The sequence below is a fragment of the Mycteria americana genome, chromosome 2 (assembly GCF_035582795.1).
Source record: "Mycteria americana isolate JAX WOST 10 ecotype Jacksonville Zoo and Gardens chromosome 2, USCA_MyAme_1.0, whole genome shotgun sequence".
Lineage (NCBI taxonomy): Eukaryota > Metazoa > Chordata > Aves > Ciconiiformes > Ciconiidae > Mycteria > Mycteria americana.
This window is the reverse complement of record NC_134366.1, coordinates 75,080,777-75,096,665: the sequence shown is the minus strand read 5'-3', so window position 1 is coordinate 75,096,665 and position 15,889 is coordinate 75,080,777. Positions and strand designations below refer to the sequence as shown.

At 38.5% G+C, this 15,889-nt stretch overlaps 1 protein-coding gene across 7 annotated transcripts in view; it reads right to left on the bottom strand.

Annotated features, from left to right (window-relative positions):
• The window catches only part of KIF13A (kinesin family member 13A), a 119,854-nt gene that overhangs the window by 92,752 nt on the left and 11,213 nt on the right, over nucleotides 1–15,889 (bottom strand). The window contains exon 1 of one of the 7 annotated variants that reach the window (XM_075493770.1): nucleotides 7,573–7,594. The exons of 5 other annotated variants lie outside the window; for them this stretch is intronic. Coding sequence is in view for 1 of the 2 variants with exons in the window: in XM_075493769.1 (XP_075349884.1) it covers nucleotides 4,268–4,281 (14 nt within the window). In the remaining variant the exon portion in view is untranslated. Of the gene's footprint in view, nucleotides 1–4,267; nucleotides 4,297–7,572; nucleotides 7,595–15,889 lie in introns of those variants that run through there. One more of the 7 variants, XM_075493769.1, reaches the window with a different exon arrangement.

The following is a 15,889-nucleotide window of genomic DNA, read 5'->3' as shown; positions in this document are numbered from 1 at the left end:
GTTCATGTATTACTCAGGATAGGCTTACTCATTTTGCTTTGCCAAAAAAGGAAGGCGTTAGACACTGTTAGGGAAGAAAATGTCAATTTGCTTGAAAGTATTAATGACTACAAAGTTTATCAATGGCTGTAAGTGTCCCTTTTAGCAATTCATATGGATATAGCCAAAGAAAAAACTACTCTTGTGTCTCTGCAGCACGCCTCACCCCACTTACTTTCTATACTTCAGCCACTTCTGTTACAGTATCCCACAGGCCAACTGCTTCATTCACTGTAACAAACCAGTAACTATAAAAAAGTTGAATGAATGAAAGAGGAGGAGAAAAAAAAAGAAGATGGATTTAAACATGTGTCCTAAACTCATTATCTTAATTTGTGGTGGCACCTATCAAGCTGCTCCTGGGAGCAACACGACTGAAATCAGTCTCCTTGTATGCCTGTCCCTCAGCTTTGTCATTATCTTTAAACTCTTAATGGAAATGTATATGCCAAGGCTTTTTAAACTTCTGCAGACCTATTTCTGATTTCACCTCCGCCCAAAAGTGGGAGTAGCAAGGAGTGCTCTGAATGACGATGCAGATGAATGCAAATCCCTCAGCGAGCAGCAGGCAGCTCCCTTTATTGTAAGGCCCAGAACAAGGATAGGCTGCCACAACTCAGAAACTAGTTCAGGGGAGGTTCCCAGCAAAGCACCAGCATGTGACAGCAGCACACCGCACTACTACAGAAACCAGTGAGCAACCCAGACCCACAGCTGAGGACCAGTGAGGCTGTCAGGGTTAATCAGCTGGACATCCAACCAGCACTGCACATGCACCATCGTGCCAGGGAGTGGTGGCAACCCTGCAGAGCTCCTGATCTCCTTGTGTTCGCCTCCCTCTCACCTCCAAGCAAGAATCACTGATCCGACTCCCAATCATTACACACTCTTGAATGCAAGCTCTATGGGTAGAAGAGTTTGCTGTTTAGAAACGAAGAGACTGGGCAAGCAGCTTCTAGAGAGTTAAGGGGGAAAAAAGACAGGGAGGCAGGTCTAGAAAACCATAACTCTCTATTCCACTTTTTTAGTCATTAATAAGTTTTATTTATTTACCATACAGCATTAAAAGATTTGAACTTACCAGACAAGCTACTAAGCGTGAACCGAAGAAAACAAAAACACACCACCATAAGTAAACACGAAAAAACATAGAAATCCCTTTAGATCAGTAACAATACTGAGCCAGTGCCAAATAATTTTGCAGCATCCTGGCACATTTTTATAATCTTCTGTTTAGTTGCAGTTACAGACCTGCTTCAGAAACTCAAATGTTACACAGATACTAGAGATAAATAGAAAATAATCCCAGATATAATTGGAAACTAAAGCATTCTCAGTGTTAAGACAACTAATTAAGCCTCTGTGAGGGACAAAGATATAAATGTAAATACTAATTGGTTCTTTTTTGACAGATCCATGCACAGCTTTTAATAGAGTCTAAAACAGCTATCCCTTCGGTCAATTACAGATTCTATTTAAAGGAAATAAATAACAGCAATTTCAAATTATAGATTTTATTCCTGACTAGCAAGGCAGATCTGTGTCCTGTTACCAAAAAGTGCTCTGAAATACAGAGAATGCATGTGAGACAGTTTCAGTTTCCAAGTTGCATGTTGAAACAGGAATGTGCTCTTTTGTTCTATTTTTTCCCCTCATTTAATCATAATGAAGTCACTTGTGACATTACAACGGTTTCCAGAGCAACAGTCCAGTCAGATGTGATGAACAGAAGATAAGGGTGTGCACAGGAGAGCTCTGTAACCCACCACTGATCTTGATGGGAAATTCAGCATAAATTCGTTTAGGCCAAAGAAGCACCTGGATCTGTCCTCTTCTATATGCAAGGATAGAGAGTTTCATATAATGGGATCAGACTTTAGATCAACATTAAAGAAACACAAAGTGAGAGAATGTTTTTTCCCAAAATATCTGAAAAGGATGTGTAATCATCTGGTCTGTTCCACAGGGAAAATACATAATGTATCAAAACAAAGCAGAAAAAGCTACTGTAACATTGCACTTACAGTTGCAATAACACGCATGATAATCCAATGGCTGGCTAGACTCATCATCCTTCAGTATTTGGCTACCAGATTTCCCCAAGAACTTAAAGACATAATGCTTTATGAATCCAGAGCAGAAAGGGTAAGGTCTAACTAATAACCCTAGATCAAGTCAGGTGTATATACAAACCAGACACTGTCAGAAATATGAGAAACAGAGGATTGTGCCTTGAAAGGCAGGAACTTAAGCATGAGAAATGCAGCCTGAATTCATCCAGAGATATATTTAGTCCCATACCTATAGACAAATCACCTTTAGGGGTTTCACAAGATGTCTGCAATCTTTCAAAACCGAGAGCTTGAAATGCCATGGGTTAACCGACTCATCTGTCTGTGTCCTAGGGCACATTACATATATATACTACATATTAATGATTAACCCACAGCACAAACAATACGAAAACTGCACAGTCAGCATCGTTTAAATATGTGAGGCACAGGAGAGGAGCTTTTCTTTCTTATAGCATAGTAATACCTTGCAGATGATTAATATTGTTCCAGAAGATTTTCCTCAGAAAAACAGTGATAGAAATATGCTGTAATAATCTCCATCAAAGTATGCGCCCTCCTCCTGAAGGAAGACCCCCAAACAAGCATTTGAAGGAAACATTATCAGCAAAAGCAATTGTTTCCTTATTGGCATCGTCTAACTATTGGCATGAAAGCTAACCAGGATTCCTGGTCCAAAGCAAACCAGTCCTTGAACAATCCTCCAGACCTTTTTTTCCCCCATGAGAGCTTCATACTTCAGGTCAAACACAACACTGATTCACAGTAAAAGGGAAGCTCTATTGAAATGGAGCAAAGCTGTGAAAAAAAAGTCCTGATTAAGACCTGTATAAACCAGTGATGCAACTCAAGTTTATTTACTATGCTAATCAAAGGCCAGGAAAAAAAAAAAATTAATTTCTCTGTTTAAAAGGTAGAGAAACAAACAACAGATAACTTCAGGAAAATATCTAGGTTCTGAATAGTACAATGAGCATGAACACAGAGAATTATTTCTGCTTCTAATGGTACTTCTACCCTATTGTGCAGTCTTCTGATGTAGACAGATGCCTATCTACAAAACCATAGGACTGCAAAAGCGGATGAAATTTCATGTGCCATATCAGGTCCCAAACCAGCATGAGCTTCATCTGAAGTCACATTTTATCAATTTCATGTTTTGGGATAAATAACTACAATAGACAAATGACAGCACCCTTGGTAAACTTGGTATCTTGGTCAGTAATTTTCCAAAGACTGAATAAAATCCATCCAATGCTAGTACTAGAGAGTAGTTTAGTATATCTAAAGTAAACCTACCGTTACTGTAATATGAGTAGCTAGCTCCTAGTTAAGCTTTCAGGGGGTCATATAAGCAAATGACTGCAAGAGCAATTTTGGAAATGTATGTTTTAATTTGGAGAGGCAGTAGCAGGGAAAAGAATACAGGAAGATCTGGGCGAAGTAGTCTTTTCCAACTAACTGAGCAGCTTAAAAACAGATTTTTAAATTAAAATAAAATTAATTATATGGCCCATTTGAAGAGTTGTCTCAAAAGAGTTTTTCTTAGAGGTCTCCTCATAACCCAATAGCAACTCTCATCCAGAAACACTTCTCACACATGGGGGGGGGGGGGGGGACAGGGACGGGACGGGGGGAGACAAAAAGAAGAAAAGGTGTACTCTATACACTGACTATCCTTTAGCAATCTGCGAGTCCCCATTGTACTTTCATGGTCAGGTCTGAGTTGTCCTCAAGGAAGCCACAGTGAAATATACCCCAGAGTTCCCCAAATGAAAGATTACTGTTCTCACACACCTCACTTTGGTACCAAAACCTGGCACAGCCTGGAACATAAAACCAAAGTTAGAATTTAATCCCTTCACACTAACTCTCCTCCAGAAGGGAGGCACAACATGGCAACATTAGACAGAGCCTTGGGTGTCCCTGTCACCCAACAGACAGACACAGCAGACACACCTGTACCCAGCCTACCTTCATTCTTCTTTCATTGCCAACAGCAACACTAGATATTAACAGTGGGAGAATTCCTAAGAATTCTCAAACATCTCAACCTTAGAAAGATTCTTCCAAGATGTCATCTAAACCATTAACACCTTATGTGAACAACTGTAATTCAAAGCTGTACCAAATATATAATGCTCACTCCATTTTACCTGTAGGATTGCATGAGGTGCTAGAGCTTCTGAATGCTGCTCTACAGCAAGGGAAGACTCGGTGACTCTTTGGCAGGGAACAATGAAAAAGCCCATCTTTGCTCTCTGAGTCTTGCTCAATTGTTTCCTTTACCCACATCCTGCAAAGAGCTCCACAGTCAAAGCAATTATTTAATGGTTTCTTCTCCTCCATGCTGTAACTGAAAAAATAGTTAAGTCTGGAGGGTTGGGGTTTTTTTTAATGACTTACTACTGTTCCTATGCTAGTCACTTTTGTGTATCTTTACCATTCACTTCATTACTCACTTCTCAAAGATAGCAGAAAAGAATCTTTTCTGCATAGCTGTCTCACCACCAAGTACAGAAAATTATTTGAATGGATGGTATTATCTGTGGATCTAAAACAATGCTGAACAAAAATACTAAGGTGTTAAATAGGACAGAGATACAAAATATAGAATACAAAACCCCAAAACTCAGGAAGAGCATAAAGCATGACTAAAAAGATCTACTTTCTCATGTCTTGGGGGGGGGAGGGGGGAAGAAATGGAATAAACTTTAAAAAACCCAACACACAAGCAGATGCATTTCTTCAGAGAACACATTTCAAATGTTTTTGCATTCAGGGAAAGCCAAAACAGACAAGGTACTGTCATTAATTTTTTTTTCTTCTGCAAATCAATTCCTGGAGAGCTTTTAGAAGCCATCTATTCTTCATTACTGCAAATTACTTCCATAATCTCAGGAAACTGTGATAAGGGATTTACAGCAATTTTCCCTTCCCGACAGAAACCAAGCGCCTTCTGACCCAATTCCAACTAAATCACCTCATCTAAGCTCCAATTTGTATCAGAGAATTTTTTTCCTCCAATGCTAAACATGGACCACTGTTTGCAACTTCCTGCAGTCCCTATGTGAGACACTGCCTCTATTCTCCACCTCTGCCACGAGCTGAGGAAAAAGAAAACATTTCCCAACAATTCAGTCTCCATTTTTTCCTCCAAATCTGAGACACAGATGATTCTAATTTACTGTAACTGCACATATACACCATCTGATCCATTACACCTCATCCCTTTACAAACACTTCACTTCTCTGTCTTCTGGAAGTAAGTTTATTATTTATTAAAAAGGTGGGGTTTTTTGACATCAAGGTTATCCATAATAATGAAGTTCACAGAAATTTAACATTGTTTGCTTCAGGACTTGGTCTTACAGATATTCAACACATCTTAATAAATAGTAGCAAATGTGTTACATGGGATTTCTATTTAACTCTCCTCCATGTTTACAACAGAGCAGTCATTTATCTTTGCCCAGTGATGGAAACTATTACTGCCATCTGTGCTGACTCCAGCTGGTATAAGACTAATATAAAATTCCGTTAGCTGCTTTGAGCTGCTTATTCAGCTGGCAATAATAAAAGTCAAGCTCATTAACAGCAGTCTTGCATAGCAAGGTTTCTGCTTATCTCAGAGAAGTGACTACGCATCTCTGAGACCCTATTCACCATTTAAAAAAAAAAAAAAAGACAACTCTATTTACTTGGCACCTGTTTTTAATAACAATCTCACAAAGCATTACAATTACTTTTTTTCCAAACACGTCTATGAACTCGGCTAAAATTACTTAAAAAAATGAAAAGCTGCTACATCAAGGCAATATGCTGTTTCCTGTATACAAACTGAAATAAATTACTAAAGTCAGAGGCATCCCTAATGCTTCAAGAGGCAGTCAGAGAATGAGCACCTCTGAAGCAAGTGTTCAGGAAACAGTTTTTCTCTCTCTCAAACAATACTTAATCGAATATTGACTAAGATTTTACATGTCTTTTTATATTTTAAACAGACAAGAGACAAACTACTGGAGAACATTCAAGCAATCCGTCATCTTAAATACACACTGGGGAATTTTATGTTCCCCTGCTTGCAAACTGCAGAATTCTGGGACTATGATCTGGGAGATACTAAAAATGAAATTTAATCACAATTTTAGTGGGCTTTCCATCCCTCCTTCTCCCTGATGTCACAGCAATGTTACTGTAGGCATCAGTAAGCACCAAAACCAAGGAAACACAACTTAAACAGTTTGAGCATGTGCAACTTTTTGGTAATTTATCTTATTTATTAAATGCATATGTGCACTAGAAATTCTCTTGTGAATTGTCACCAGCCCTTGACTCTATCACACTCCCCCAAAAACTAAACTACTCTTCTTCCTTATCGACACATTTTGTAACAAACCCTCTTGACACAGCTCATAATCCATAATGCTCTTCTATCCTTTGTCCTTCTACAGCTTCTGTCCAAAGCAGTACTTGTCTCAGAGCAGTCAACCTTATTCTGCCTGCACGAGGCTTCAATTTTCTGTTTTCAAGTCATTTCTGATTCTTATCTTTCAGTAAACTGTTGAGCCCAAATACACAGGGCAGACAAATACCAAAGAAAAAGCTATTGTTAAAAGAAGGTGATCCTAGCTGACAGACATGGACAATGAAAAAAGGTTAATTAACCATCTTATATTTGATAGTTACCAAAATGTGTTATCACATAACTTCCTCTCAAACCTATTAAATCCCATTTTGTGACTCAGATGAAACTGTTCATTTTTTAATTTTCATACTATACTCCTCCTGACTTGCCAATACCCATCCCACCAGCACCCTGAGACACAGTATTAAAGGAAGAAAAGGTTGGAGGTGTAGGCTTTGTGGACAGTGCAGGCTTTGAGGACAAAAGACATTTCCTGTGACACTAGAAACCCAGAGGATGGCAACCACCATCTCAGCTTTGTCCACGGCAGCAGGAGGTCAAAGCCTTCTACATTTCAGAAAGGAGGCTGACTTACCTCACCCAAGAGATAATCCAGAAAGAGGAGAAGCACAAGATGGTCAAACACAAAAGGAAAGACCCATCTTGTTTCCTCAGTTTGAAGCTACATTCTTTCTTTCCTTTAGCAGTTTCTTCCAATAATTAAGTAACTTTGCACTTCTGGCCCCCCCCTTCACTGGACTTGAGCTTTTAGCTATTAGTCTTTGGTACATTAAGAAACCTTCTGTTCCTGGTATAATATATCTGTGAAGTTATTAATTTACCATTAGCAAAACTAAGATACCTACTTTTTCATATTATTTAATTAAAACATTTTATAAGTATCACAGTTGAAAAAAAAATGGAAATGCTACAAAGCACGTCTTCTGCAAGAGGAGAACTACCTAACACTGACATTAACTCTCAGGGCACAGTATTAAACAGCTGAAGGGCAGTAACTTCTGATGTCACTTCAGCTGATGTGCAAAGCACTACCTGATCACACTCTTGAGTTCAAGGTCAGTTGTTCATCCAGTCTGTTAGTTGTCTACAGTTTCGCTCACTTTTCTGCAGAAGAAGCCTGAAACCTTCAGTCCTCAGTAAGTTATGCAGCATTTCGTTTTAGGAAGCTAGAAGAAAGAAGGTGCATAGGAGAGATTTAGCTACTATGCCAAAGTAATCTGACCACTCATCAACTCAAAGGAATCCATCAGCACTGTACCTCACATGGACTGACTATATGGAAAAAGGTACAATTCAGAAGAAATAGGTAAATCTTTTGCTAATTCATGAATGTTGTCCTTTATTTTTCTTCATGTATTTCTATTTAGTAACCTATATCTCATGCATCACGTTAGGTTTGTCAGCATTTTGCTCCCCTTCACAACCAATTTGTAAGGTTAATGCTGCACAGGAGCAACTGGAATATATCTGAGGAAAGCGAAAACTTTCCTAAAAGTGGTAAAGACACTAATCGTCTTTACCAGAAGTAAAGATATTTCGGCCTTTGAAAATATGCCATGAACCAAAAGCAAGGGTCAGATTGTGTGCTTTTTATTAAATGAAAGTTAAACTAACGTTGATTCTTCTCTATTTTCATTTTTTTAAAGGTTTTCATTTTTCTATTAGGAAATCAGAATTGTTTTACTAGTTATTAATACACTGACAATTATAAGACAGTACAGTTAAATACAGGGAATTTTTGTGGCTAGGTTTAAGAATCTATGTTGATAAATGTACTAGAGAGCCACCCCATCTTATTTTATAACTTCCAATTATCTCAAACATTTACTTCTAAGCTACTACATCAAACTGTCTGATAAATCTGCACTGAAATTACGGACTGACCTCTCACATGGTGATCCATTGCAATGCCTTCTAAAAATGCATCTTCCCTGCCCCTCTAAAATATTGCTACTAATAACTGACACTAACGCCAGTTAAAACTTATGTGATTGATGGCTCTTTCTACATGCCTTACCAACATAGGTACAGTGCAGTCTGAAAACCAGTAGTGTAACCTATTTTGGTGCGTATGGAAACTGAAGGAATGCAACACCACTACCAGACGACTAATCAAGCTTGCCAGCTTTCAGTCATAGATTCCTCAATGCTCAACTTAAATGACCACACTCCCCAACCTGATACACAATAACCTGAGCAATTCCAAGAAAGAAAGAGAGCAGCTTTGATCTAAAGTCATTATGTCAGCTACAACAGATTTTTATAAAACATCAACACAATATGTGATCAGTCAATGAAAGAGCAAAGCTGGATTCTGACAATGGAGAACTCCAATTAAATAGAGTCTAATATTAAATCTCTGTATCATGATTTGGGGAGCTCTCATGATCATCTTATTAAAATCTGAAGCTGCATTAACTACAGACATCCAAAACCAGTCAACAGAAATGGGTGATGAGGAGGAAGGCTCCCTTTTAGACAAATTTAAGGATTTAACACTATGCAAACCTAGTGCTCAGTGCATAAACTGCCTTCAAAGAATATTTCCTTCACAGATATTATCTCTGCATAATTTATTATATGCTGTATAGTAATGGTTGTAAACAGTGTTTAATTCTCTGTATCTCAATACTTGAATAAGCTCAGACATAATGAAGTTACCAAGAATCAGCTGAGCCACAGCAGCTGCATCAGCAATTGCAAGGTAGCAAAGTTTGCCTGACCCACAGACACTTAAGACAGCTCATATCACTTTCATGAAATTGTTGCTTTTGATTGTTTTTTCTTTTACCTTTTTGCTACTTGCTCCTTTTGGCAGCTTTAGATTCTAAGTTTAGCATTGATGCACAAAACAGCTTGGAGGCCCAAGCTTCCTTCCAGTCACGTGTAAATTAAAAAGCTACAGCCATATAATTAAAATTAGCTCTTCTCTATTCCCCAAAAAAGGTATTATTTTATACTCATTACTATTAACATGTTGCAGTAAGAAGACAGTGAGGAAAAAACCTTATTGGATAGCTGATGCGTGCCTACCAGACAAGTCTCCTGAAGCAATTTGCAAACTGAATTTATTCTTGAGAGAATAGAGTATTTTACCTTTGCAGGTTCCTAAAAAGGAATTAAGTAGATCGGATATGTTCTCCCTTATACTCTTGCAATACATTTGGAGGAGCTGCATGATGAAAGGCTCGTCATTTCATTGCCACTTTGACCAATTATTTTAAGCCTTTCGAAATGCTGTATTTCATATTTCAAGGTTATGTGAAAGATATTCCAGCGTATAAGGTATAATGATTAGGAAAATTTTGAACACATTTTTTGTTGAATTCCAGCACTCATTCATACGTTGATCTTCTTAACTCTGTTCAACATGAAAAAGCATCCACAATACTTTTTCTTCCTCAGAAACAGAACTTCAGGTCAGATGTGCCGTATGGAGAATTATTAGACTACAACAGACATTTTAATTATCTTACCTTGGAAAAAGAAAACCCACAGATCATAATCTGATTTGCCCCATTAATTACTTGTAATTGATGGTACCTTTACTGAATAAAGACAGCTGGAGCACTTTGTTCAAGGAAACAGGGAACATGATGAAAAATATCCTTCTGACAGCAAGAACGTGCTCAGAACTGACTATTCTTCACCTGCCTTTGAGTTCACCAGAGAACTGAATGCTCAGATAAGGCAATTCTAGAAAAGGACAGAAAATAGGAGGTATCTGATGTCTCTACTTTAAAAACATTACATCAAATTTAAAAAAAAAAAAAAAAAAAAAAAGAAGAAGAATGCCCTGTTTTTACAATCTTTTGAAATCAAAACTTGTATATAGCCTACAGAGATGTCTAACCTACAATTACATTTGCTTACTAAAATCTCTGGATTCTTCTTTTCGGTTTTTGACCTGTAAACTTAACAACTCTGAAAATAAGTATTTAAGTTTTTGAAGCCTTTGATACCAAAACCTGTTTAAAATGTAACTTTAAGAGAAGCATTAAAAAAAAAATCTATTTTAATTTTCAATTCAAGCCTGTCCCATTCCCCAAAACCGCAGCTTTTCACACAAGCGTGCCCAGCCCACCTACTTCTATAACTCCTTTCATATGCTTCACCAAATCTCTGCTCATCAATTTATTCCATGTATTACGTTGCACAGAAGCACAGTAATGAGCTTGAAATAGGCACCTAGCAGGTTAGCATAAAGATAACTTTGCTCTGAAAACTGTCTACCTGAGATCAACAACTTCTCTCTCTCTCCACAGAACTTGCCCAGTGAATTTGCAGCAACATGCTGACTTTGGTATCAAAATTACTATTCTCAAAGCCGCTATGGGAAAGGTTGACAGGTCTGCTCCTTTCCAACACAACAACAGGCATTAAGCTCCAAGAGACACGGTGATGGACAACACAGACACAATTAACTGACAACAGGAAATACAGAGATTAAGAATCTAGCCTCTAAAATTCCAAAGGCCTATAATTATTAACAAAAATTTGATTTTGCATCTTTTCAGATCTTATCACAGTTTAAAGGCCATACTGACAAACTAAGCAACTTTGCTACCAAATTCTTGAGACAGTTTAGTCAAAGATTGCCAGTCATCATAATCACCTTCCCAAACTGACTTCCTACACTGTGTAACTCTTGTATTTATTGATGGCAGACATCATCACCCAGGAATCTTTACAAAATACACAAGCAGAGACATCCTGAACTCTGACTAGCAGCCTGCACAGCGTACCACTGCCAAAAAAATAGTTGTTTCCCTACACAATTTGTTTTTCTCCAGATACACTTTTACATTTAAAACACGTGTTCAAACAACATGCAGTATTCTCAATGGAATTTTACTCCAATAGCCCAAAGTCTACCTACAGCTCAAATATTTTAAAGATATGACAATCCTTCTTTCTTGAAAAATTGTTCATTCTTATTTAAGTCCTCCCTGAATCTTCTTCCCCTCCTTGGCTTGCAGCAAACAGTATTATCCCCTCAAAATGTTTTTTGAGCTGTGATCTCAGACTGCAGAGCCAGGTTTATATCCACAATTCATTTTATGAATGTTTGTTTACAGAGAGTGGAACACTACTGTATTATTATACAGAAAGGTAGAAGTTGTTTGAAGTATCTTCCCACTGCCATTACCTGTGAGAATTTTATCGGTTGCAGGTTTATCGTGTAGACAAAAAGCAGACACTGCATCCAGCCAGGCTTTTATTAGCTCAGGCACAAAACAAAGCAAAAGAATGGCAAAGAGACAAGCCAATGTCTAAAAATAGAGAAGGTGCATGGACACTTTCAGGTGGTAGAGAGCACCTGATTAGGTTCCAAATGAGAGCACAGCCCCAGCCTGGATACAGTGAGCAAAGGAGCACTCCAAGTTAAGGGAGGGAGAGTTTGAGAACATGAGAGTCTGTATCACCCTGCAGAAATTCACTGGGGTCTAGCTGAGTGTTTTAGCTCCCATTCAGCAGCAGCATGCTAAGCACAGCTGCATTGTGAAAAAAGGAAAATTATTCCCTTATAAGATTTGTCTTAATGCAGCAGGGAAAAAACCCAACCAAACTCTAAATTAGAAAACATGGTCATCTTAACAATTAAATCAAGCTGCCAGCGCTGGCGTGTTTCAGAACAGGAGAGAGATATTTAGCAATTAGCACACAGAAACATAAATACAAAGCAGTTGATAATAACCACTGTCAGTGAGTACTACAAGATAAGTTACTCAAGAGGAGTGAGGCACAGAAAGTAAAGGAGCTGAGAAACAAGCAACATACACATGCAACCACACCAACTGCAGACAATTAAATGTAATTGAAGCTTCCAATTTAGAATAAGCAGCAGAGTGCTTCTGGGAGTTGCTAACAGCACTCAATCTCTTTATTCTGAAACACCATCATTTCTAGAGATAACACTTTAAATAGTATCTTTAAAGAACATGGAAGAATGCAGGTAGAAGGTCAGGAGGATCAAAGGTAGAGGAAGAAGAAAGTTAAATTGGAGAAGAACAGAGAAAGGCATAAACTTTATCTATGGATACGCTTGCACAGAAACGATGAGGTTTAGTACAAAGATTAGCTGTGTATGTTTAAAGAGCCTGCATGCTGATAAGTCAGCCTTGGCTACTGGGCCCAGACAACTGCACGCTAACCCAGAGACTGCAGTACAGTCTGTGACCCATGCTGGCACCTATTCAGAGGCAGTTAAGAAAGGAGATCTAGGTTTCTGCACTGGGATAAGCGTGCGCAAGTCATCCTGTACTGCAGTTACACAGTGGAAAGTCTCTTTCATAGAGAGAACAGTGAAAAATGTATTCTTTCCCAATGAATGCTTTTCCTGCTACTGCAAATACCCATGCTTTAAATTTAACATTCAGCTCAATCAGTAAGGTCAATAGGTGTATTTAAATCAAACTGGGAGGTTTACCCCACTTTTCAGTAAAGTATTTCAACTACTTTGTTTCTAATATTTAATGAAGTACTTTAAATTCGACTTAAAATGTTCATACATAGCTTTATAGTTCTGTTTAGTACCATCTATGTTGTGATCTGCAGTCAGCTCTACTACAGATGTTCAGCATAGGCTGAAACGCTCTTGACAACGGAAAATCCCAGATGACAGAGCGTATGCTTGGGAGCACGTTGCACACTCCCAAGCATCAAATCAACACTGTGGAATCAATTAGTTCTCTCTGTATAGCCAGTCCCTGCACTCTGAGTTTTAGGAGACCCCCATCAGCTTGGCCTCATTACCTGAACAGGTGCTCATCCTGCACTGCATCTGAACTAGCGAAACAGTAGCAGATGCCCACACCCACCTACTTTTTGCCCTTTCTTATCCCTGGCATTGCTCTTGACTCCATCACTGCCACCTCCTCCCATTTCCAAGTTCACAAGGACAGCCACGAACACCAGGTACAGCACGGACAGCGCAGGCTAACAAAGCCTTGCTACACACCCAGTACTTGCACTGTGCAAGCAGGCTGTGGGAGTCCAGCATTGAGACTTCTGATCTGACTCTGCACGGGAGGAGGCCCCGCAAAGCTTATCAGCTAAACTTCCACAACACTGAGACGCAATTCTTCGGTTTCAGGAGCTGCAACTCAGCTAATTACCTCTGCCATAAATAACCCACAGCCTAAATGATCTACCTAGAGATCTGCCTGCATAGTGAGTAGAGTTACACAAAACAACCTAGAAGAAATAAAGTAGAATTACTCATGGTCTCTCAAAAAGTTGACAAAAATCCATAGAAGAGAATGAGAAGTCATGTATTAAGGAAGAAGAAAGACTCAGAACAAGCAGATCAGTCTGAAACACCATGAAAAGTCATATGAAAGGGTACACAGGTTCTGAACTCGGATAAGCATTACATTAATTAGTGATCCAAGAAGGCAAATACTACTGAGGTCAGCAGTTTTTGGTTAGTAATGTTAGGATAAGAATGTGAAGGAGCAAAGTAGGTGAGCAGCAATACTGCAAACAAAATTCAGGTTTGACAAATACAGAATTAAGTTCAAAATTATTGAAAAAGTTTATCACATTAATTTTTCAGTGTAACTTTTCCACTTTGACCATCATCACTAATATTTTAAATAAGTCAGCAGCAGCACTCAATTCTCAACAACTTTCAACATAATGAGTCAACTGTTTCCTTTTTGCTTAAACAGCCATTCTGCTCCAAAAATGGCTAAAAGTCATGTTTGATTAGTAACTCCTGACCAGTTCAATTTATTTTCATCTACTAGATCTGCAAACTGAGACATGAAAGTAAAAGAGCATAAGTAGAAGGATCTGCTACAAGAGAAGCTGCAGCTAAGGCAATCATCCCATTTCAAATACTCTTAGATTAACTAGTACTGGGGCAAAGAAGCAACCTGCCTCATATGCAGAAACAGCTGGGGGGGGAACGGACATGATTTTTAAAAGAATCATTAATTACCCAGCCTAGATCTTTAAGAGAAAAACAACAAAAACCACACAGCACCCTTTGCTCCTTCCATTTAGAACAAAAGTTCTGTAGGGACTCTATAACTTGCCTTCTATTTTGGATGCAAAGTACAACGACAATTATAAAAGTATTTAAAGTACAAAGGTTTTCCACTATTATTTGGAAAAAATGTGCAAGTTTCCTAGTCTAATCAAACACTCACCTTGAGCTCACCAAACTCTGACATTGCTCATTACAACTACCAGTCAACAGATTGTCAGACTCTTGCCACTCCTAAATGTTTCTTGAAAATAAGAAAATGAGCTAATGTATTTTTCTTTTCCTACATAAATGCATGTCATCATTACTATTTCTATTTCCTCTCATTTATATACACTGCTGATGAAAAATTCCTCCCTCAAAATTCAGTTCTGCAATTCCATTTTATAGTATCTCATTTCAAAGCCCACAAAGACCTAGCATTTACTTTCTCTTTTTAATCACAGCAAAGGCAAGCAGGCAAGAGGTCACTTATGTGAGTGACTCACTCGCCTCTGTCTTTTCTGAATCATGATGAAGATGCAGATACCCTGAGAAAAACTTAAGTATTTAAACTGTGAGGTCCTCCAGAAGTCATTCTACAACACCCTTCTTGACAAAGGATGACAGATTAAGATCGAGTTGGTTTGGAGAGATTTTTATAAAACTCATTTTACACCTTGGTCATATAAGTGCAAGAGTATTTTCAAAGTCTATTTGATCTACCTTGTACATAAGCCATTAATTTCTTCCTTATTCAGGTAAGAAATTCTCAAATAGCAACCAATAACAACGGTTAGATCATGCACCAGAAGAACCATAACTCAGAAAACACATGAGCATAGCAAAACACTAACGGTATTCAGCCAGCCCAACACTGTGGATCTGCATTTCTGGGTTTAAACTATCACAAAGTTGCAAGATGCCATTCTGAAATTTCAAATAAAGGTACACCACACTCCTTGAAGCATATACAAAGTTTCTATCTGTGAGTGTAGACGGCAGTAAGGATAGATTACAGTAACGGCACAAAGCTTGCACACCATTAGTATTTCCAAAAAAAAGCTTCCCGCTGCCACACTCACATCTACAAAACTGAAACTTCAAAAACTACTTGAGAGGATGCAGCCTGCCCCAAAGAGTAATTAAAAAAAGAGAGGACAGATTAGGCTGTTGTCTATCTAGGTCCAGTACTCATCCACTATGTGCTGCTGAGCACTTGAAAACAGAACTGGCAAGAGGTAACTTCCAACTCTCACCATGGGGAAGTCAGACATCCCCCTCCTTCAGTACACAGTACTTCTGGCAGCAAGGGGGAATCCAACCATGGAACTGGGATGCTGAGAGGGACAGAACATCTACTGAATTTATTAAAAA